The sequence below is a fragment of the Tachysurus vachellii genome, chromosome 2 (assembly GCF_030014155.1).
Source record: "Tachysurus vachellii isolate PV-2020 chromosome 2, HZAU_Pvac_v1, whole genome shotgun sequence".
Lineage (NCBI taxonomy): Eukaryota > Metazoa > Chordata > Actinopteri > Siluriformes > Bagridae > Tachysurus > Tachysurus vachellii.
In genome coordinates this window covers 16,646,654-16,670,570 of record NC_083461.1, presented here as the reverse complement: position 1 = coordinate 16,670,570, position 23,917 = coordinate 16,646,654, and the positions used below count along the sequence as shown (strand labels likewise).

The window sequence follows — 23,917 nt, the reverse complement described above, 5'->3', positions numbered from 1 at the left end:
CTGAACTGTTTAGTTATTCATTGTGTTTCACTTTCTGTGTTCATTCCCTACTCAACATGTATTGGTAGCCTAAGATTCTTACCAATAGTATTTTTAATTTACAGTACTCTGTTAAGGAAAATAATGATTGTATTTCAGTGCAGTTTTTTAAATTGGATGAATTCCCTTAAAACAGGGGTCACTGAATCCAGTTCTGAAGTCCAGCACAGTGGAAAATTTCCATCATTAAAGCATCTATTTAACTGGTAATTAATTGGTGAGGTAAATCGAGTGTTTTTGTATGGGGTTAGTACTAACCAAGGTGCACAGTCAAGGAATTGTTTTCACTTTCTTTGAAATACCAAACTGTTTCACCGCTTTATTCTCCAGAGCATTTGAGCTGGTAAGATGAGACACTGATTGAAGAAGAGTGTCTGTTTGGCACCGGTGCTAAATAATTCAGTTAGCCCTGAGTTACTTGCCTTTGTAGCTGGCCCTTTGAAATACTGTATTAATTAGATGTAATAAAAATGGGATGTTTAACTAAGTTAACTAAATAAGTTGGATTTTTGGGGAGATATTGAGTAGTACACCAATTTGCACCTGTGTTCTGCCTGTGGAATAAGTAGTCACTGAATCCGTATTTGCTGGCAAGCTTTCTGAGGAACTAAATCTCCCTTCACCAGTCTTTCCCTAGGATACACTGTCCGAGTAGGTTTCTGTCATGTGGTTGGGGGATCTTGGTGTGTATCATTTAATCTGCCTAATCCAGAGCAAGGGATTTAATTGCACTGGTGTGACTGTGATCCTCTCACAGACATTCTAATTAGCCTCCACCGTACTGCTACATCCCCATGCTGATACTGGGCCACTTTCCATCCCTTGGAGAGGGCACTAGCTGTCAGAGTATGGTAGGAAGATATTTATAGCAAAATGGGGCCTCACTTTACCCTTTTTGGAGAGAGAATTATTAAGGATCTGTGCTACACTGTCCCAGTTTCACAGTGTTGGCTCTGCAGGCAAGACTAGACAGACTTGCCAGAGATGCATAGTCAAAGTGACGGTGGAAAGGATTTCGGCACTGTGTGCTTCTTACCTTTTAGTGTGTCAATACTCTGCATGGTTGACTTTGATGATGGAGGGCATGGGAAGGTTTTGCTCCTTGTCTGCTAATGTTTGACTAAAGGATGTGTTGAATGCATTAGAAGTCACCGAGCTGGGAGAAGCACACTGGATAATTTATTTTCTTATGACCATCAACACTCGTTGACTCGGGCAAAATGAAGAGATTTCTGCAAAATAAGAAAGGGAGGCACTCCTTACGCCAAAACCAAAAGTCTGGACAACGCTATCCACCTAAAGATTTCTGTAAGTCTATCTTAGTGTTTTAAATAGCTTGTGAGGATACAGCAGAATGTGATTATAAAACATATAAGACTGTATAACTCATTATAAAACATATAAGACTGTATAATGTTAAAATGTAAAGCCTCTTATCAGATCAGAGCAGAATCAGAAATTCCTTGGTCTGCCCCCAACTGGTAAACGGTGTTAAGATTTTGTTCTACATACTGTATAAGCATTCCCAAAAAAACATTTTTATATTATAATATATCTATACTTTTCTTGTAGCATGAACGTCTCTTACATACATTTTAAAATAAGCACCATGCTGTACAGGGTTATGGCATGCAGCTGAGTAAAAATGGTTGTGCAACGGTTTGTCCACTGAGCACAGTTGAATTTATATTCATCAGCTGTATATTCTCAATGAGGTCAATGACGGCAGAAGGTTTGAGGAGTCAGCTGAGACTTGCTGGCTGTCAGCTTGCATCATATTCTTCTATCTCAGCTCTGCTGCTTTGGCTGAATATGTGGGTATTGTCATTTACAGAGCAATCTGTCCTCCTTACATGGCTGCTTGTCAAATTGTCAATCATCCTGCAGAGAAACGTGATTCGTGAACAGGTTTGGGGTTTATTAAAACTTTGTTGCAGTTCCAGTCATGCCATCATCACATAAATGAACATGTGTTTAAGAAAAAAAAGATAAGCTGGTCTCCTTCCTCTCTTATAGTTCTGACCATGCCAGCATCTAATCAAGGCTGGCCAGAGGATTTCGGCTTTCAGCTTGGGGGCACTGGGCCCAGCTATATTCTTACCGTGGAGGAGGGTAGCAGTGCTCACTTATCTGGCCTGCAGCCTGGAGACCAGGTGTTGGAGATTGAAGGGCAGGATGTGTCCAATCTGGGAGCTCAGGCTGTCATTGCCTTGGCACAGGCACAAAAGAACATCCCACCCAGCATTGGTGTGGTCTCCAGAATACAGCAGGTTTGTGAAATAACTCTTAGGAGGACCATGTCTGAAGCTACTGTATGCCTGAATATTTTCAACCTTTAATTATAGTAATTTCTGTCCTACTTAGTTAAAGCGATGGTCTGCACTAAAACCTCAATTTTTATCTATTTTATTTTTTCTTTCCCATTACAATAGCATGCGATCTCACACTTGTAAGACCTCTTGCACTCTGAGCTTCTGTATTGCGTATGTTTCACCTTGCCCCTAGACACATAACATATACATCACACTCTATTCATGTATAGGTCTAAGATGTTCTGATGTTTACTTACCTTTCATTTTTAACTTTATTTCTTACTTCCTTTATAATAAATCAATCTTCTAGCTAATTCAAATGTCAAAGACACATTAATGTCACAGATTTATCTTTGCCTGTGCAGATGGATATTACCCCAGGCCCTGATAGCCGTTTTGGCTTTACAATTGTGGGAGACTGCCCCCTGCTTGTGGAGGACTGCTCTCCCTGCTCCCCTGCTGGGCGCAGCGGTCTGCGGGCTGGTGATTATGTCATGGAAGTGAATGGAATCCCTGTGAAGCATCACGAGATGGCTGCGGCCTTAATAAAGGCATCACAGGGTCGCACGCTGCGCCTTGGAGTGCTCTGCATGGGCCGGCAGAAGCGTAGCAGCAGCATAGACGAGTGGCAGAAAGGCAACGAAGGCACGCGGCTGGACCGCAAACATAAAGCCTTAGAGTTCAATAAAAGGGTGAGATCACATATAAAATTGATCTGTTGCTTGAGCACAGAAAAAGCTCACATATGTTTGAAATTTCTTGTGATAAATCAAGGCCATGACATTCATGACCATGTATTTATGAAATTGTGCCTCAGATTGATGAGGTGTTGGGGAATGAGCCTGAGGTGAAAGAGAAGCTGTTTGCTGTGCTAAAGCAGTTTGCTGCTGAGAGGAAAGTGGACTGGCTGGCTTCTGTTCTTCCTGATATCCTGACCACTGAGGAGCAGCAACAACTAATTTCTAATGTCAGGTAGGCATGAGAACTCTAGACAGTTATACTGTGTTCTAGTTTTTAACCTTTATTTCAGTGCTTCTCTGACCTGAAACACTTTTAGCATTTCATAGCAACGTTTGCACTGTCAGGTGCCCCCTAGAGGGCCCCAGTTTTGGTTCTTTCACTTGACAATCAGGATAATGTCCATTTAAACAGGATGTAACTGCTAATTTTCAGATTACGGTGTGCAGAATCTGGTAACAACTTGCAAGAGAACCTGCAGAGTTTGTGTAAAATCTTAGGGGTTGATTAGGAAATGTAAGCCTAGTTAGTCTGACTACATAAAGCTTTTTAGTTGGATTCCATCTTCTACTCTTTACTTAGGATTATCCACTATCTTTGCTATGTGTAATGTGAGCATGTCCATAAGTCAAAGTCTTCTGCAAGCAAGCCACTAGTTCAGTGTCATGATATGGCATGTGCATCACCATAGCTGATCCAGTGCTGACACAGCTCTGTGCCCCAGCACAATCTGTCTGCTTGGCAAGCACAGAAAAATAAACTGGTTCTTCAGAACAAGAGTCAGAGAACAAGTGGTAAAGCGAAACCTTTTGAGGAAATTGCTCATCCAGGAGCAGAATGCTTCATAACATCTGTTCTTCCATTTGTATGTTGCTTTTCATTGTAATTATTTTGTGTTTGAGGCTTTAGAGTGATTTCTTTTTATATCAGCATCTGTTCTGCAGTTCAGGGGCTACTAGCACTTTGTCTTGAGACTCTACAAAAGCTAGTGCATTCGACCCTGATGTACATGCTATATTCCATGCCTGGAACCTCTTAGTATACTTGCTCCATATAGACGTGTCTACTGAGAAGTGTGACAGAGGATATCACAAATGTTGGATGTGACTGTGCAGTAGAATCAGCTGGCCGATAAATCACGTGTGTATTTAAATATCACTACTATGTTTGTACCCCAGCCAAAAATCTGTTGTTTGTATCCTTGCTGAATAGTGATCTCCTCCATCTGAGCCCCATAAGTGTGTTTTATAGACTCATATAACTCAAATAGTCATAATATTATACATACAGCTAATATTTGGTGTAAAACAGAGTATATACTCTAAGAAAGTATGGGTCTACTGGGTCTACTACTGGGTCAGTGTTTTAACACTATGACTAATAGCACATTTTGTGATGGCCTACTGGGATGCTACCCAGCATTGTTTACTAATATTCACTTTAGATGGTGATGGAAGAATTTTGTTTTCCAGGATGTCATGGTGGCTTTAGCCAAAGTGACAGTGTTTATACAGGCAGAATATTAAAATATCTTAATCTGCAAGCCTCCACTCACTCACTCATCTTCTACTGCTTATCTGAACTACCTCGGGTCACGGGGAGCCTGTGCCTATCTCAGGTGTCATCGGGCATCAAGGCAGGATACACCCTGGACGGAGTGCCAACCCATCACAGGGCACACACACACACACTCTCATTCACACACTATGGACAATTTTCCAGAGATTCCAATCAACCTACCATACATGTCTTTGGACCGGGGGAGAACATGCAAACTCCACACACACAAGGTGGAGGCGGGAATCGAACCCCCAACCCTGGAGGTGCTAACCACTAAGCCACCGTGCCCCCTGCAAGCCTCCAGACATTTCATATTCTCCCTTTTCTTCTCATTATTCTGCATTATGCCTTTGCAGCTCATTATGTAGTGGGTGTACTCTTTTGACAGCTTCTTGCTGATTTCTGATCACACTATTCAGCTGACTATTCAGCTGCCTTCTCCTCTGTCACCATAGTGCCTTGCTGCATTTGTTAATTTCATTCAGTTAAAAACAACCTAAATATGAATCTTGCTGCTGCACCAATAGTGTAAATAAATCCAGTAAACAATAAGTATCTAATAATATGTATTTAATTACCTTGTCTTTTTTTTTTAACATGCAAGCCTTCTTCTTGAAAAGCTCTGAGATGCCAACAAGTAACCTGATTGCATAATATGCTGCTGGAGTTGTGTACTGAGGCAGTTGGATTATAATTTTTGAGATATTAATATACAGATATAATGTACATATATAATGTGTGGACTGGCTCTACAGTTTGGTTACCAATGCTAAAGCATGTGGTAGCTCGGTGGTTAAGATGTTGGACTACTGATCAGAAGGTCATGGGTTCGAACCCCAGGTCTACTAAGCTGCCACTGCTGGGCCCCTGAGCAAGAGGAAATAAAGAATCTAAGGTGGTATGTTATAGACAAACCTATGCATTTGCTTCATAGGCAGTAGATAATGTGCTGTACAGATTCACCAGACATGTATATGGATGACAAAGACACTAACAGTATCATACTTCCCCAAGTAAACTTTCAGTTTGGGGTTTATCAATTTATTTATTTAATCATTTCTTTACATTATATTACACTCATCATCGTTATCGTGTGAGATTTTCCTTGCAAATTCTACCAAAGATAAATCAGACAAACGTGTAGGTTATTTTTTAGGAGTCATGACAAATTATTCTGTGTTTTTTTAGTTCTATTACAAATGGTTATAATGTGGTGGATATTCTGGACAACAGTGGATTCTTTGGATTATTTTACATGTGATACCAAAAAGTATTAGAATGATACCATGTGGAAGTAATGATTTTTTTTAAAATTACACTCCAGTTTGTAATAAATGGTTCATGAAGAAGTGGCTTTGAACACTTTGCATTTTTGCAATCTAGCATTTTTGCATTCCTCAACAATCCATATTTGATTTATATGCTTCATATATTTTTTTTTCTTTTTTCCTAATTCTGAATAGTAAAACAAGGTTTTATAATTTGGAAATATTTAAAACAAAATATTATTTATTTTTTAAGATTTTGCACAATTTCCTTATTTAAATGTAAACAATGGTAATTTTAGTTCAGATTTTCCTCATGAGAAATCTCTTTAATTGAAGCATGTGTTCAGGTTACTCACCAAAATATTTGAGTTATATTAGTAATTAGTAATATACTTTGTAATGAAACCTGTTGTATTAAATTTGAAAAACAAAAATGTGCTCAGATTTTTGGACTCCACTGTATGTTACAGTACTATTAAAAAAATTAAATAAAATAAATATAAATAGTGTGTGTGTGTGTGTGTGTGTGAGAGAGAGAGAGAGAGAGAGAGAGAGAGAGAGAGAGAGAGAGTAAGGCGTGAGAGAGAAACAGAGAACGAATGAGGCGAGACAGAGAGAGAGAGAGAGAGAGAGAGAGAGAGAGAGAGAGAGCGCGCTGAAGAGAGCAGGAGATACTCCCACACTTTTCAATTTGCTATATGCTGCGTATATGCTGGAGTGGGAGCTTGTCAGCAGGAAACCAGACTTCTTTCCTCATTTAAAAGGCTGTCATCATCTGCAGCACGGAAGAACACTCTGTACTGCTGTAATGGATTTTTAAACAGGAAGATTTTTCCAGCTATTCTTGTTTGATCAAAGAGAAAGGAATCTGTTGTAAGCTTTTGCTTGAACACGACTGACGTCTTTGGCTGGAGCACAGAGCTGTCAGAACTGGGCTAAAAGCTAAACTTAATGGCTCTTTATAGCTGATTTTTACCTTCCCTTTCCCTTCCTCTGCCTTGCTGTTACTATGTTTGCTAGAATCTTCATCCCCAAGAAGCACCGGCAGCGGTTTGATGAAGCCGTCTCCCAAAGTCTTCTCAATCGTGTGTGCCGCAGTAAGAGTGTGAGCGAGCCAGGCCAGAACCGACTGCGCCGCAGCCGCAGCCAGGAGCACCACGAGCGGCCGCATGGCTCCAAAAGGGCCAGCTCAGTTCCCAGAGATACCGGAGAGAACCATGAACGTGGGCACAAGAAGAGCACAGCAGGCATCTCCAGTATGCCCCCCACTGGAGGAAATCAGAGGTATATATAAATATAAACACACATCATATACTATAACCTATTTTCATCCTCTTCAATTTATTGCTGAATTACTCTGTACTGTAGTTCATTCCTGGTTTTGACTCTCTGTTAGACTCCTCTGTACATCCTGGGTAGAGTCACAGTTAATTTATAAGAAAATGCTTCTGTGTATATCACCGTACATGATACACTAAACCAGGTACTGCATATGACACAAACCTGTACATTTTGTGCTGTGCCTTGGCAACGCTCCTCCTAAAACAAGTGTTCTCTGTGAATATAAAAGTATGGTGAAAAAAGACAAATCTGTACGAGGATGTCTTTTCATTAAAAAAAAAAAAAAAAAAACATGAATGTTGACACTTCACAGTCTGTGGAATGTTGGACTTGCGTCATGTGTAGGAGTGTGTGTGTGGGTGGGTGGGAACAGCATCATTGGCATATGCTTATTTCAGGACTTCACATCCATTGCTTACTGCTTTGATGTAGGTATCCACTACTGAATGAAGTTTAAAGTGTAATATATTTTAATTTACACATACACACACACGTGTGTGTGTATATATATATATATATATATATATATATATATATATATATATATATATATATAGATATATAGAGAGAGAGAGAGAGAGAGAGAGAGAGAGAGAGAGAGAGAGAGAGAGAGAGAGAGATAGAAATTTCAGTTCACATGCACACACGAACACAGACACACCTACATGCGCACACACACACACACACAGAACATGTGGTGCATAGAACTTGTGTACCCTTTTATCGCTCTACAATACTATAATCTGCATCTATTCATCTCATAAAACGGCAAGTGTCTCTTCCTACAATTAAAGAGAACATATATACAGTACACTATGTATCTCATCACATGATGTCCATGAATTTCCATTATAATGCCTCTGTGGCACTGCAGAACCATACAGAGAACCCTTTATCCTGTGGCATTTGTAATAAAAGATATTACATAAATAACTGACCTTCAGATTGCAGCGTTTACTATCTCTTATTATCTTTGTGATTCTCTTTTTAACAGATTTCATTTTACATAGATTGAAATCAGACAACAATATAAGACTTTTTTTAGCAGTTCATTATATGCCGACTAAAATCACCTTGATTTGATCTTGCTAATTCATCAAGACTAAAGTATTTTTTATCACTTTTTAATATATTTTATACATTTTATATACATCTCAATTTTAGATTCAACTCAAGTTGAATCTATAGCTCAGATACTATTCACTGGCATTACAAAATTCAAAAGACAACACAATGAAATTGCAGGCGATATTTCTTGTTTTCTGCTTGGAATTTATGTAATAATGTCCTTTTAATCAAGAATTATTGCCTTCATTTAGCTGGATGAGTTCACTTTGTGTAAATGGTATGGTATTTTTCTGCCTGTTCACCTCCAGCTTCGCTCAACATCTTCAGTATCTTTTCGAGGAGTTGCCACAGCAACCAACAGCATGCTCTTCGATGTTCAAATGTCAAATGTTCTCAGTGAGAAGCAGAAAAATCAGGGCACTCTTCTGTATTGAAACGTCAGATGCTCTTGGTTTATGTTCTCTATGCTGTGTAAATGCAGTGTTGTTTCTCTTCTATTCATGTTATTGCTTACTGTGTGTGTGCAGAATCTAAAAATAGAATCTGGATTAGATCTGTTTGTTGCTGTAGGTGTGAAAATGTAATATCCATTGCTTATCTTTTTAGAGACGTTTTAGACATCTTTAGATTTTGAAGATATGCCAAAATACACAAAAATTATAATCTGATTAGAATTAGTATTATGCCTGACCACTGGCCTCTGATCCTCCTGAGTGCGTACTGTTATTAATGCAAAACAAACCAAATATTAATAAATTTCAAAGATTCTACATATCATTCGAGTTGTTATTAGTAATATACTTAGTAATGAAACCTGTTATGCTCAGATTTTTGGTCTCCATTGTTACAGTACTATAAAAAAAGATTTAATAGAATAAAAATAAATAGTGTGTGAGGGGAGAGAGAGGGAGAGAGAGAGAGAGCGAGAGAACGAGAGAGCAAGAGAGAGAGAGAGAGAGAGAGAGAGAGCAAGAGAGAGAGAGTGTTGTTTCTCTTATATTTATGTTATTGCTTACTATGTGTGCAGAATCACTGATTAGAATTAGTATTATGCCTGACCACATTATATTTATATATCTTTTTATATCTGAAAATTTAATTCCAATTTTATAGTTTACCTACTGTTGTTTTTTTCCCCTACAGGACCATCCGTGTGTACAGAGGAAAGAAGAGTTTTGGGTTCACACTCAGAGGCCATGCTCCTGTATGGATTGACTCGGTCATTCCAGGTAGACTTTGTACCACATTGTACCTATTTCTGACAACTAATATAAAATAAATCAGAGGTCATGAGATGAATATGAATAGACTCTTGCATTAAACAGAATTGCTCATCGGTGTACTCAAGTAAACAGTTTCGTGATGTTGTGATTGTGATTAGAGTTGGGTAGGTCTACATTGTGTATGACAGTCTGGATTAATGTGTGAGGGGCTGGAGAGTGGGAGGTGAATGTGTGAGTGTCTGCATGACGATATTCGCCCACTTCAGGCCTGGTTAGAACCTAGTTAGCACTGACTCAGCCGAGCCACGTGGGGCTGCTTATGGAAATATTGTAGGCGTCCAGTATCGTGATGAACAAACTGAGTTCAAACTCTCCTAAACACCAAACTGAGTATATGTTCTTTGTATATCTGTAAGTAGACATGTTAGTAAGTGTAATTTACACAGTCCCATCAAGACACCTTAGAATGGCAAGGTCAATACTTTTGTTGTTTTCACAGTAAAGACATCTAATTTGAGATCAAATTCTGTATGCAAAAATACGAGACAATAGATCTAGATGTGTTTAAACAACTTAAAACATGGCACCTTATTCTTGATCCCACCTATTTTCAGGCGATCAGAAATACTGGAACATGTAACTGACAGGTGTTTCTTCTTGGCCAGATGTGACCTGTTAGATTATTTGTTATAGTACACACTCCGTTTGTGCCCTGTGTTTCACCCATGAAAACTGCAGTTGTTAACCAAGATAAACCAACTTGAAGACCAGAGAGCTGTCTATGGGTGAAAATCAAGTCATTTTGTGGCTGAGTAAACTGAGAAGATCCGATCTGCCTATTTATACTGAAATGCATTCACTTTAATTGGGAATTTCAAAACACAGAATGACAATGACCCAAAAGGCATTTAACACAACAATTGCCTTCATTGGGGAAAAAAGTGAAATGTTTTAGACTGTCCAAGTCAATCAACAAACCATATTAGAAAATAAAAGCTGAAATGATGATCTAATGTTTCATATTCTTCTTTTGACCTCAAACCAAAATATTTTTAGTACTAATTGTAGTAAATAAAACTTCTAATATCATGCAACAACAATATTAGGAATTTATGCATTATTACTAACCTGTCTCTTTACTTACTCCAGATAGCCCTGCTGAGGAATGTGGCCTTAAACCAGGAGATCGCATCCTGTTTCTCAATGGCCTGGATATGAGGTAATCTCCAGATGAGGTTTAAGACACTATGTGGAGCTGATATTTTTCCTCACAAAATATTTAACAGCAGTATTTAATTACTTTCAACTACACATACAGTATTTTTCAGAACAAGAGAACGAATCTCTGAGCTGTAAAAAAAAAAAAATTGGTTTGTTTCTTAGACTATAGAGCAGGGGCGGTTCTAGGCCTTTTTTTAGGGTGGCTTCAGCCCCCCTGTCTGTGATCTCAGCCACCCTAAAACTAAAAGTATAATTTTCACTTTCATTAATGAACAACAAAAATTGTTAAAATGCAGGACATGTCGTCGATGGGAAAGAAAATTATTTATCAGTTTGATCCAAGAGCGATTTTCTTTTACTTTGCTTTTACGCGCGTGCATTGTAGTCTTTCAAAAGTGTGTCATCAGCCGTCTGCTTTATTTGAATGGAGAAGCACGGGTACGCGCAGCGTGCACGCGCAGTCAGAACTGGAGGCGTTTATCTATAACGTTAATCGGCGGAAAGCCGCAAAGACGGCAACCAAAAGCAGTGAAATTTCACTATTCTTATTACCAGAGTTGATAGCGCAAACAATCCATTCAATACTAAATAAAAATAACATTTATTGATTTGGTCTTTGTCTTGTGAATATTTTTTTATTAATGACTGCATTCATTGGACACACTGTTTGTAGAGAATGCACACATACATGAACTGATTTGATTCAAGACTGGTATCATTACATCATGCATAACATTTTGGTGTCCACTTTTGCTGTTTTAAATTATGCCATAACTTTTGGCTTACTATGTAGTCATATAATATAACTTCTTGTTTTAAATTCTCACTGAGGGCTAAGCCCCCCTAAAGATGAAATCCTAGAACCGCCCCTCCTATAGAATATAAGAATGTGGTCATGCTGCTGATTAAAAAGAAATACAATAAGATTTACCTTGTCAACGCCACTTGTTCTCCATATTGTTATTGCATATAAATGTTATGCTTCAGAAATTTAAAGGAGATTAAGGGGTTAGTAATAGTAATTATAATAATAATGTTCAATTATACTAAGATAATAAATAATTCCCTAAATCCTTTCAAATAATTGCTGTTTGTTTAGAAATTGCTCCCATGAGAAGGTGGTGTCAATGCTGCAGGGCAGTGGCGCCAATCCCACTCTAGTGGTGGAGGAAGGGCCGGTGCTGTATTCTCCATCAGACTCTGAAACCGAAGAGACTCCCTCAGTTCCTTGCACTCACTCACCTGCCCTCAGCTCCCTGCAGTGGGTAGCAGAGATCCTTCCTCCTAGCATTCGTGTGCACGGTCGCACCTTCAGTCAGCAGCTCGAACACCTCCTCACCACGCAAGAAAGATACACCATCTGCAAGGCTCTCGAGACCTTCTTTCAGCACAGGTTACCGTCTCCCGTCTCCTGCTGTCATACATCAAATGCAATAGAGCACAGATTTAGACAGTTCTCCTATTATTAACTTTTCTGCTTTTAATAATATTGTTACATCAGTATGTAGGAAGCTATTTAGACTATTTAGATATGACAAAATGTGGTTGTACATCCTGGAGGGAGACAAACGTTTTAATTAATTATTGTGTAAATCCATAACAAATGTTGACAGCAACTTTTTTAAACGTCTGAAGACAACTAATTAACAGTCACAGAGAGTATCATGCTTTTCAGCACAAATGTCAAAGCACAGTGTTCTCATGGTCTGGAACATTTCTTCTGCCTCACAGTGGTGAAATAAATGTTCAAAGCATTAAAAATAGCTCCAACTCCTGGCACAAATAGATGCATACAGAACATTCTGCGTGGGTTTTTTGGATTTTCTATAGGACTTGCCATTACACTGGGACAACATACAGGGAGTGCTGCTTTACTGTCACTGAAATGCCTACCTTGTCTGTGTGGAATCCAGGAATGTGGACACGCTCATTGTGGATGTTTTTCCTGTGCTGGACACTCCTGCAAAGCAGCTGATCTGGCAGTTTATCTATCAGCTTTTGACCTGTGAGGAGCAGGAGCGCTGTAAGAGCAAGATCTCCCGCTTCCTGGGCTTCAAAGGAACAGGTGTGCATTTGAAGACTCTTGTGTAGGCTGTGCTGAGCAATAGGCATGAATTTATTTGCTTGTATAAATGTTAGACAATGTATTTTAAGCAGTTTGCATTTATTTTCAGTGTTTACACTGTATATTTAATCCCTTTTTGGTGTGTGTGCTGTCAGAGCCTGAAGCGGGCACAGAAAATCACAGACGGAGCAGTTCCATGAGGGTGACTGGAACATCCCACAGAAACAGTGTCAGAGAAAGAAGCTCAGATGATTGCATCATTGGCACTCATCTAGGAATGGGTAAGTTTTATCTACATCAGTATGGAGGCTTCTGTAAAAATGTAGATCATATTACATTAGTTCATATTAGCTATGACTTCTCCACCTCCATTTTTACATCATGTTGTAGAATCATTCCTTCACTCTTATGGAGCCTTAAACAACTAGCCATATCAGGTCTAATGTTTATGGTTCAATAAGACTGCTGCTGTTTGTTGAGTTTTGCAAGTAGCTTTTTGCTCAGCCCAACAATCTTACCACTAAGGTCAATTACAAACAATTGCTGTTTGTGCCTTGGTTTTCATTGGGGTTCAGTCAGCTTGCTTTGGGGTACTATGTGCTGGACAGTGCTATTTCTCCTCAGGGACATTCACTGAGCCTGCAACCCCTGGAGAAAGACAATGTGGCGATGGGACCTCCTTTCCAGAGTCCCCAGATTTGAACCACGTGGGTACCATTCAGCACTTGCCAAGTACCTCTTGCAATTTCAATTGCTTTTACTCAGTCATGCCATTGTCATCTAACCACATAAAAACCTGTAGATGTCAGGAGTGTACACAGAGCTGGAGAGTGCATACACGCCGAAGAACAACAAGCCTCTGCAGAGTAACCCATCACCTGGGAATGAGGGCATGAGCCATGCTGACAGCCATGCACTCACTCACTCCTTCACACATGCTAAAAAAGGTATACCCATAATACCACCCAGTGTCTCGGAAATGAAACAGTTAACTGGGGCTTGATGAGGTGAAGTATGATACAAACATGACTGTAATAAAACATTTACTTATAAAAAAAAAGGGAAATATTATTATGGCTTTATATAAGTGAATGTGTAGATTGTCATCGAGATGCATGTGCATATAGCATTTTATTCATTATCCTATTAAATAAAAATATCTTGCTCCTTTCAGGGAATCGTAAGTCAGGCCTGTCTCTGACTTGGAAGGAGCCCTGTACCAGCCCTCAGTATGACCACTACCAGCAAAACATCCCTTCTCCTGGAAGCATGGACTCTAATCCCTATGTCAGCCTTGATAGCTCCCCTACCTCCCCTCAACACTCAGATGAGGCCCCAAGCCCTCAGCCACGTCGGAGAAAGCTTTTCACTTTCTCCAGACCCCCACGCAGCCGAGACACAGACAAATTCCTGGATGCCCTGAGTGAACAGCTCGGCCACCGTGTCACCATTGTGGATAACTTTCTGAGTGACGAGAATGACTATGAAGAGGTGTGTGTTTGTACTTGACTAATTTGTGTGTACATATACATACACAGCAATATGACTAGTGTGTGTGTCTTTCACAGATGAGTTTCCAGGAAGAGCAGGACAACATACTGTCTCGTCAAGCAAGCAGTGCAAGCAGTGAGGACCACAGCAGTGAGGATTCAAGCTCGTTAACCTACTCGTCTGAATCAGAGCAAATCCCACCCCCTCCACGGAGCCCACCACCGCCACCCCCACCCATTCAATTCACTGACACAGCCTCCTCCATCTGCCTTACCCCACAACACATGCCTCAACCTCCTCCAGCCTTCCAGAACCATCCCATCATACCCCCTCCACCACCCCCTCCTCGGTTCATCCTTTCCAATCGTCCATCTCTTCACCAAGTGCTGCCAACAAGCCAGGAGACAAGGTTCCATCACACACAAACCCGAAAGCCTGTATCTCAGGCTTCTGTTCCTGCCAGGCAACAACTTCACCAACCCAAAGCCCACCCCATCCTGCATTCATCCCGTCATACAACCCCACAACCTCCTCACACAACCCAAAAGCCTTCTTACACAACCCCACAACCTCCTCACACATCCCAAAAGCCTTCTTACACAAACCCACAACCTCCTCACACATCCCAAAAGCCTTCTCACACATCCCCACAGCCTCCACACACATCATCTCAGCCTGCTCACACATCTGCACACCCCCCACTGAAGCATCGCACCCAGTCCATCTACCAGAGCCAACAGAGCTCAGCCATGCAGCCCAAAGCAAAGAGAGATTCACCACAGTCTACCCATAAGACCTATGAGAGTACCATCTCAAAGGTAATACCACCACCCCCACCTCCACTACCCCCACCCTGTGAACCCCCACCACTGCCGAAACCAAGCCCTCAGGCATCAGATTCTAACCACATGAGTGTGAAGAGACTCCGCTGGGAGCAGGTGGAGAATTCTGAGGGCACTATCTGGGGACAGGTTAGTTAGTTATACTTTAAGCACAGTGCAATCCAAGCACGGGGGTCTGTCTGTTAATTTTTCCTTTCTGCTTGTTTGCCAGCTTGGAGAAGACCCTGACTATGGTAAATTGAGCGATATGGTGAAATACCTCAATCTGGAGCTGCACTTTGGCACACAAACAGGTTCCAGTAAGTTTGGAGTCATGTACAAATATTCATGTAAAAGTACCACCATCAAGAAATATTTACCAAAGCTATTGATTACATATTGTTATATACCATCTGCAGTGATACCTCATGTGTGTTGTCTATGTTTGTGCTTTTTCAGCTCATCACGTACAGTATACCATTACTCATGGATCACTTACAGTCTGTCCATTCACAGTGTCCTCCCCTCTCACTGGCATTACATTATCTCGCTTTATTCTCATGATGTTCCATTTATTGTTTCCACTGCTGGCTCCAGAAGAACGGATCCTTACAATGTAATTAAATATGTCAGTTTCTCTTCCAGAGCCCACCATTCTACCTGAAAGCTTTAAAAAGAAAGACGTGGTCGAGATTCTCTCTCATAAAAAGGCCTATAATGCTTGTGAGTATAATGGTTATTGCTTCATAGAGGAATTATCCAGATTGCACTGAAGACTGAAATAGCTGAATTTGAAAAACAATATAAAATACTTGAGGGTGTATTGCAGTTACAAATGATGTGTAGAGAAATAAAATATACCTACTCTCAGTTGTAAAATATACCTAGTCTCAATGTGCAGTGACGGAAACCCTGACCGTTACTGCAATACGTTTAAAATATCAACTAAAACATTATCTGGATATAAAATATGGAACTGTTGAGATTATTAGTACATAACGGATGAAGTCACGATGGTCTCCTGAGATTTTTCACACACTGACTCTATTTATATTGCTAAAAAAAAAAAATACAATGATTGGCAGCGCTCTACTGGCAGAAATAGGCAAGAGTTCAGAGGAGAATGCAACACATTGAATTTTGAGATGTTTGGGCTACAACAGTAAAAGACCACATAGGTCTTTTACACTCCTGTTAGCCATTAGCCGAAATTCGAGGCTGCAGTGGGCACAAGCTCACCAAAACCAGACAGCTGAAACTTGGAAAACTGTGCCAGGTATGATACATCACAGATTAACTTCTGCTGCTAATTGAAAATTATATTGTAATATGATGCCATCATCAGAGTGAATCAATGCACCCAACCTCAGTCAAGTCAATTCAGTCAGAAGCCTTTTTGTCATTTAAAACATATATAGCTGACGCAGTACATAGTGAAATGAGACAACTTTTCTCCAGGACCACTGTGCTACATAGAACAAAGACAGAGCTACATAGAACAACACAGAGCTTAAGGACTTAAGTAAGTTAGTCCGATCCACATAAAGTGCATCTATGCAACCTGGTGCAAACAATGCAAGACAAAATACAGTGCAAACAAACAATACAAAACATTACAAGACAATACACAAAAGCAGCAATGACCAGAGTACATACTGTATATTCTACAGTACATGTGCAGAAATACAGGAATGAACACTTAATATAGTAGCAGCAGTTATATGAGGTATTGTAATGTATTGTGCAGAACAGCAATTGAAGGAAATGTATTGTTACTGACCATGTCCAACACTTTATAGGCACAAATTACCCATCTTACAGTGGCTACATCCAGCATGATAAATGCATCATGTCACAATTATAAGTCATCTTTGAGTCCAGTTGGGTTCAGCGGGTTCTCCTATGCCCTCTTTCCATCAGAAAGAACCGGGTGCTGGTTCAAAGTGCTGGTTCGAAGTTGGTTCCTCTGGTGAGCCTTCTAATAACCGGTTTGCCTTTCCATGGGCTAGAGAGCCATCACAGAGCCCAAGTCTTACTTCACTGTATACATTATACAGCAACGTTAGCACAGAAGCAGCAAACACAAACACAACATCAACAATGGCAGGTGTTTCTTTACTGTTAATGCTCATGGCTTTGCAATCCTACATTGGCATCCAAACACGGCGAATCCTGATTTAAAATAATTTAAAAATGGTGCTAACGACGTTCTCTTTTGTCTTGTTGGTCAGTAACCCCGCCCCCATCCCTTGACGCAAGCAGTTTTTAAGTCTATACCAGCAATGTTTTGGTGCTACTATAAGAACCACTTTTCCTGGTTCAGAGCCTGTGCTTTGGGTGTCGAAAAAGAAAGAACTGAATTTAAATTAGGCTCTGGCTCCGAACCAGCACTCAAACTGCCTTGGTGGAAAAGGGGCAATAGTAACCAGATCTGATTCTCAGTAGAACACCTTTGGAATGGGATCAACAGAAGATTCACTGCATTAATATGCAGCTGAAAAGGGCGTTCCTAATAAAGTGGCTGGTGAGTGTAAGAGGTGAAGTGTGCTCACTCCCTCCCTTGGTTGCTCTCCCCAGCTATCCTCATTGCCCATCTGAAGCTGTCTCCAGCAGAGTTAAGACACATCCTCATGACTATGAGCACTGAGCGTCTGGAGCCTTCTCACATTAAGCAGCTGTTGCTGTATGCCCCAGATGATGACGAGGTTAAACAGTTCCAGCAGTATAACCAGGATCCTGCCAAGCTCAGTGAACCAGACAAGTTTGTCCTTCAGGTGCACATGTTTTTTGCTGCACAGATAACACCTTTTACTGCAAATCAATTCCAAGATCTTCCATTAAGATATAGAAGGCATGTGATTTGTTTATAAGTGTGTTTGACTTTGTGTGGGGCTCTCACAGATGTTACTAGTACCCGAGTATAAAACCAGATTGCGGAGTCTCCTGTTTAAAACAACCCTGCAGGAGAAAACTGAAGAAATGCGGGTTGGTTATGAGTGCATCTACAAAGCATCCCTAGAGCTAAAAAACAGCAAGAAACTGGCAAAGATCCTAGAGGTAATGTACTTTTATGGCAAAAAACAAACAAACATGAATACAGTAATGAGTTAATAAAACAATGATCTATTCTCAAACTTTTCTTTAAATATAATTGTTATAATGTTTTGTTTTAGTTTGTCTTGGCAATGGGGAACTATCTTAATAATGGCCAACCCAGGACAAATAAACCCACAGGATTTAAAATCAGTTTCCTTGCTGAGGTACAGTAGATATTAATCAAAAAGTTGGTTTCAGAGATGTTTTATTATGTTTATTAATAAGTTCACGGTTAAAAATATTACTATATAAGCTTGTTAACTAGCCAATCTTATAATAAAGTTCCAAGAATTCTAAAACATTGGGTTTCCACAGCTCAGCACAACAAAAACAGTTGATGGAAAGTCAACCTTCCTCCATATTCTAGCCAAATCACTATGCCAACACTTTCCTGAACTACTCAACTTTGCAGGAGAACTTATAACAGTGCCACTGGCTGCCAAAGGTAAGGTATTTATATCTTCTATCATCTATACTTGTTATAAAGTAAAAAGAAAAACAAGGACATGTTTGCTGAATACTTTTTATCTGTGCCCCAGTGAATCAGAGGACCATTACAGCTGACCTCAGTGATCTCCACTCCACCATCCAGGAAATCAGGACTGCCTGTTTAAAGATCCAAGCCACAGCAGAAGATCGATTTGCAGGAGTCATGAGTGTATCCTCTACTAATCCATAGCCCACAAAAACAAAAATAAAGACTAGAATAGAAGATGGACTTGAGGCAGTTGTATGTTCTTGAAAGTGGAGTTTGAAGTCATTAGAACTGGTACTTGGCTATAATTTTTTACTTAATTTGTAAGGATATACTAAAGTTGCTGCAATCTAGCCACAAGGGTGACTTCTGTTTCAGTCCCAAGCCCGGACAAATAGAGAGGGTTGTGTCAGGAAGGGTGTCCATTGTAAAATGTGCCAAATTTAAAAATGCGAATCATCCGTGTCAGAAAGAGGAGTAGGTGAGGTGTAGGTGTGGCTACATTAAGGTTCGGCTTTGAGTCCCTTCTTGTTTGCTATGGTGATGGACGGGTTGACAGATGAAGTCAGACAGAAATCTCTGTGGACAATGATGTTTGCAGATGACATTTTAATCTGTGGTGAGAGTAGAGAGCAGGTGGAAGAACACCTGAAAAGGTGAAGGTCTGCTCTGGAAAGAAGAGTAATGAAAGTCAGTCATAGTAAGACAGAATACATGTGTTTGAACGAGAGGAAGGGAAGTAGAACAGTAAGGTCAGGAAGGTGCAGGAGTTTAAGTATTTGGGGTCAAACATCCAGTGCAATGGGGAGTGTGGTAAAGAGGTGAAGTGGGTGGAGTTGGGTGGAGCAAGAATGAATGAATGGAAAGGTGTACAAGACAGTGGTGATACCAGCTATGTTGCAGGAGTTAGAGACAGTAGCAGTAAGAAAAAGACATGAGGCAGAGATGGAGGTAGCAGAAATGAGGATGTTGAGGTTCTCTTTAGGAGTGAAGACGATGGACAGGATTAGGAACAAGCATATCAGGGGGACAGCTCAGGTTGGCTGTTTTGGGGACAAAGTCAGAGAGGCTAGATTGAGATGGAGCTGCCAGGTAAGAGGTCAAGATGAAGGCCAAAGAAAAGATGTCTGATGTGTTGGCAGAGGACATGAAGTTAATTGGTGTGAGAGTAAAGGCTGCCGAGGATAGAGTTAGATGGAAACAGATGATTCACTGTGGCGACCCTTAACGGGAACTGCCAAAAGTAGAAGATGATACTAGAGATGCTGCACATTACATTCTTGATCGTGACTTTCACAGAAATACTCAGTGTCTTGTACCACAGTGCCTTGGAAATCTTGGATATAATTGGTCAGAAGGTGCTGATGAGTCTACTTAACAACAACACTTTTTACTTAACAACAAATTGATTAAGAGAATGTGTTGTTATTTACCAAAATATCATGTCTAATTGTTGATTTACGAAGGAGCCTAAGCTGTTATTGGAAAATATTTGACTGTGGGATAATAACGGCTCTCTGTTCGGTGGTGTGATGCACCATTAATTTGTGATTCCTTAATTATCATTCATTCATTCATTCATTCATTCATTCATTCATTCATCTTCTACCGCTTATCCGAACTACCTCGGGTCACGGGGAGCCTGTGCCTATCTCAGGCGTCATTGGGCATCAAGGCAGGATACACCCTGGACGGAGTGCCCGGAGGAAACCCCCGAGGCACGGGGAGAACATGCAAACTCCACACACACAAGGTGGAGGCGGGAATCGAACCCCGACCCTGGAGGTGTGAGGCGAACGTGCTAACCACTAAGCCACCGTGCACCCCCATTCCTTAATTATCAAACGCCATTAATTTTACAGAATAGACAAGACCATGGGTAGGCTGAATCAACAGAAAATTATGTAACAGAAACATTAAGTGAAAATTTACTTGCAGAGATACTGATGTAGAAGAATAAGTGTTAAGAGTATTGATCACTTAACTTGGCATCAGAGCTTCCTGGAAAACTCTCATCCAGCTGTGCAGACACTGGACTCTCACCAGCAGAAAGCAATGGACGAGTTTGCCAAGGTAGCCTCTTACTTTGGAGAAGACAGCAAGGCCACGACCACAGAAGCATTTTTTGGCATCTTTTCAGAATTCGTCACCAAGTTTGAGGTGAGCCTTTCATGGAAATGAGAAAACAGTGTTCTGTGTCATAAAATAAGATGCATTCATGAGAAAAGTAATAAAAGTGATGCCATTTCAAGTGATTTTGATGAGTTTTGCTGTATCACTTTTTCCTATGTTGCAGAAAGCACTAAGTGAGACACGTGCCACAGAAAACCCCAGGAGTCCTCGCATTGCTTCACCTTTAGCCTGGTGAGAATATGCTTTGCAAATCACTGGTCTCATATAAACGGTCATCCATGTGCCACGAATTCCACGAAACAACAGGAGAAGCAAAGAATTTAATCCAAGTTAAAGTTTATGACATACGAGTAAAGAGTGTTGACTTCATCATAAAGATATATATTTTATACAACTTTAAAAGGTATTAAGGATCCAGAGATAGTTTAATTATTTTTAAAAAGTTTCCAGTCTTTTGACTGAGAAAGAGAATGTAACAAGAAATTGAGCACTTTACAAATCTTTCAGTACCAGTTGTTGATACTATCGTCAACTGTTTCTTCATTATTCCTTTTACTGATGAATTCTGACCAAAAGCTTGCAGACAGACTATAATAATGGATGGTTGTTGATCATGTTTGGTAGCAGCACATCAACATTGTAAACAGATAATTAACCTTTGCTCAGCATTAGTGCTGTACTGTCATTTACTGAGGAGACTATGCCACACTAATAATTGGTACTTATTTTGTTCGTTCAGTCTGAACAGTGGCAAAGCTGTGCATATAAATCTGTACAGTGTAACACTACTTATTATGAACTTGTCCTCGATGAACTCTCTTGCAGTGACAAATAAAAACTGAATGAAAAATGCATAGGTCTGTTTTTAGTCTCAGTGAAATGGCCCTCTGTTTACATCTTGTTTGTTTTGTTTACATCGTAAATGATTATGCAGCTTGCCAGATCTTTCCTTGAAATAATGTTTGAAATGTTCCAACAATCTGCCTGATGTTTTGTGTTCTGAACAATCTATTAGTAACCTCCTTATAAAACCCAAATGCATGGACAACAAATTGCTTGTCTTTGTGCCAAATACAAACATCCATTTTAATCTTTTCTCGATCCTTTTTCAAGCCAGTGACAGTATTTTGGGGTTAATCTACCATTTGCATGTAGCATTGTGTTTATTTATTTATTTTTTTGGCACAAATTTTATCCTAATGTAGGCCTAACAATTTTCCTTTTAAATTGTATTTCACGTTAGGACGTAGGTGTATTAGTGTATAGATTGTTTGTGAATAGGGCAGTATTTTTGCTGTGCAGTTCTCTTTCAGCTTCAATTTCTTTGAGCCACATTGGGCTGCATTTTATTGTGCTGTCTAATTTATATATTGTGAATAAACAAAATGTCTGACAAGCGCTCATGAATACATGATTCATTTGTTTACAGAACTGCTCTTTAGCACATTGTACAACAGCACATTCAGCAGGGTTGCCAGACTTTGCTGATAAAAGCAACACAATGATCAATTCCAAGTAGTCTTTAGTAGTTTCACTAAAGACGATTTAGGAAGACATTTATTTGACATAAATACATTAATTAATGAATAAGTAAAACTTCTTTATTACATTTTACTATGTTTGTAGTAGGTTCAGAGAGGTATTTAGCCATTTCTATCGTATTTTGCACACTTTAGTGTGTTAGATTCAAAATGTATTAAAATGTCCTTTAATAGACATTTAATGTGAACCTGTGTGGGGATCTCTGGCTCCCTCTGCTGTTCCGCTGTGGTCATTAGCAGAGAGTTCATTCCCTAAATAATAAACATAAAAATTCACTTGTTTTCCAAAGCTGTAAATCAAAAAGCAACACATGTGCATGTTAATGCAATTCAATTTCAAATAAAATTAAATATTAAACATGGTTTATTTAGCTAAATGTCCCATGGACATTATTCACAGCTTAAGGAAATTCAGATTAGCTTGCTAGCTAAAACTAGACAAAACATTCAGCTATCTAGGTAGTCCATCTTGTAATATGCACTGAAATCTGGGTAGAATGTTAACGAAGGTATTTTCAGAAGCAAATTTTAGAAATTAGGGTGGAAAAAAAACAGAGAGAGGCTGTTACTGGGTTAATCCTTGTGTACCCTAAATCCATCATCCATTTTCTAAAGGTCTGCTGTCACCAAAACAGGGTTTTTATATATAATGTATATTTATGTGTGTGTGTAGGTTGTAACTTCATACATTTACAGTTTTATCCAGTCCACACCTCAGTTGCTCATACAGATCCTGAAAACCCTGAGTGAAATGGAGGAACCCTCCAAATATGAGACAGGATTGTGGACCTTTTTATCTATTTCCAAGATTTATTTAGGCACAAGTTCAATTAACACTGACTCATTTTGTCATATACCCCTTATTGTTAAAGCTCTTTTGTTAAAGGATTGCAGGATACTGGTGTTTTCTCAGTGCCTGCTGGCTCGACTGTTCCCTTCATGGAGCTGCTGAATGATAAACAGAACTGTGAGTCAGAGGGATGCAGCTGCACACGTTGAGCTGCTTGTCCCACACAGCCTTGCAATGATTTACAAATACTGCACATATCTGCTAAAGGTACATAACCATCTGTTTACAGCCAAAGCCACATATAGAATTGTAACAGCTTTGCATTTTAAGCACCAAATACATCTACATTTTCAAACACCCACACATTTTGTTACACAGGACCAAAAGGGAGAGGTTGGAAAATATAGAAGCATATGAATCATGTTAATACACTGAGCTGTAGAATATTTTATAAATGTGGAAAAAAAGGATCGTACCACCTGTTATGTTTTCTATGCTCATGGGATTACAGTCCTTTCCATGAGTCCTTGTTGTTTAAGGCTCCGGTTTCTACTGCTTAGCAACTAGCCTGTAAACCCTGACACTAGATTCCCGGATTTACGAGACCCCTTTACATACACTGGTTCTGTTAAGTTCAATACAAAATAGACAAATACAAGACACCTGTACATTAAGCACTGATCATTTTTTTTTAATTCCTTGTGAGATTTCTAAAGCAACTAAGGCAGTGACAGG

The 23,917-nt window shown here is 39.7% G+C and overlaps 1 protein-coding gene across 3 annotated transcripts; it reads left to right on the top strand.

Annotated features, from left to right (window-relative positions):
- The first annotated feature begins 1,006 nt into the window (after positions 1 to 1,006).
- On the top strand, positions 1,007 to 22,250 carry grid2ipb (glutamate receptor, ionotropic, delta 2 (Grid2) interacting protein, b). Of its 3 annotated transcripts, none has more exons than XM_060860198.1 (23): positions 1,013 to 1,347; positions 2,056 to 2,309; positions 2,717 to 3,043; positions 3,169 to 3,323; positions 6,938 to 7,201; positions 9,470 to 9,555; positions 10,699 to 10,768; positions 11,870 to 12,163; positions 12,684 to 12,835; positions 12,991 to 13,116; positions 13,460 to 13,542; positions 13,638 to 13,782; positions 14,010 to 14,326; positions 14,404 to 15,297; positions 15,380 to 15,467; positions 15,793 to 15,870; positions 17,725 to 17,921; positions 18,049 to 18,204; positions 18,321 to 18,407; positions 18,559 to 18,688; positions 18,783 to 18,901; positions 20,714 to 20,878; positions 21,015 to 22,250. In XM_060860198.1, the coding sequence occupies exons 1-23, from the start codon at positions 1,260 to 1,262 to the stop codon at positions 21,084 to 21,086; spliced, it is 4,347 nt and encodes a 1,448-aa protein (XP_060716181.1). In that variant the 5' UTR covers positions 1,013 to 1,259; the 3' UTR covers positions 21,087 to 22,250. The 3 variants fall into 3 exon arrangements, 2 of the variants coding, with proteins under 2 accessions (XP_060716181.1, XP_060716171.1); XM_060860188.1 differs by having other exon boundaries at positions 15,781 to 15,870; XR_009647720.1 differs by lacking the exons at positions 18,049 to 18,204; positions 18,321 to 18,407; positions 18,559 to 18,688; ... (1 more) ...; positions 20,714 to 20,878; positions 21,015 to 22,250 and having other exon boundaries at positions 1,007 to 1,347; positions 15,607 to 15,870; positions 17,725 to 17,783.
- Positions 22,251 to 23,917: the final 1,667 nt, after the last annotated feature.

What these genes read in the sequence shown, in the direction of transcription:
- grid2ipb (XM_060860188.1), top strand. Translation starts at nt 1,260, where the DNA reads ATGAAGAGATTTCTGCAAAATAAGAAAGGGAGGCACTCCTTACGCCAA. An exon ending in AGGGCACTATCTGGGGACAG is followed by an intron (nt 15,298 to 15,379) that starts GTTAGTTAGTTA and finishes CTTGTTTGCCAG; the next exon opens with CTTGGAGAAGACCCTGACTA. An exon ending in AATTCGTCACCAAGTTTGAG is followed by an intron (nt 20,879 to 21,014) that starts GTGAGCCTTTCA and finishes CCTATGTTGCAG; the next exon opens with AAAGCACTAAGTGAGACACG.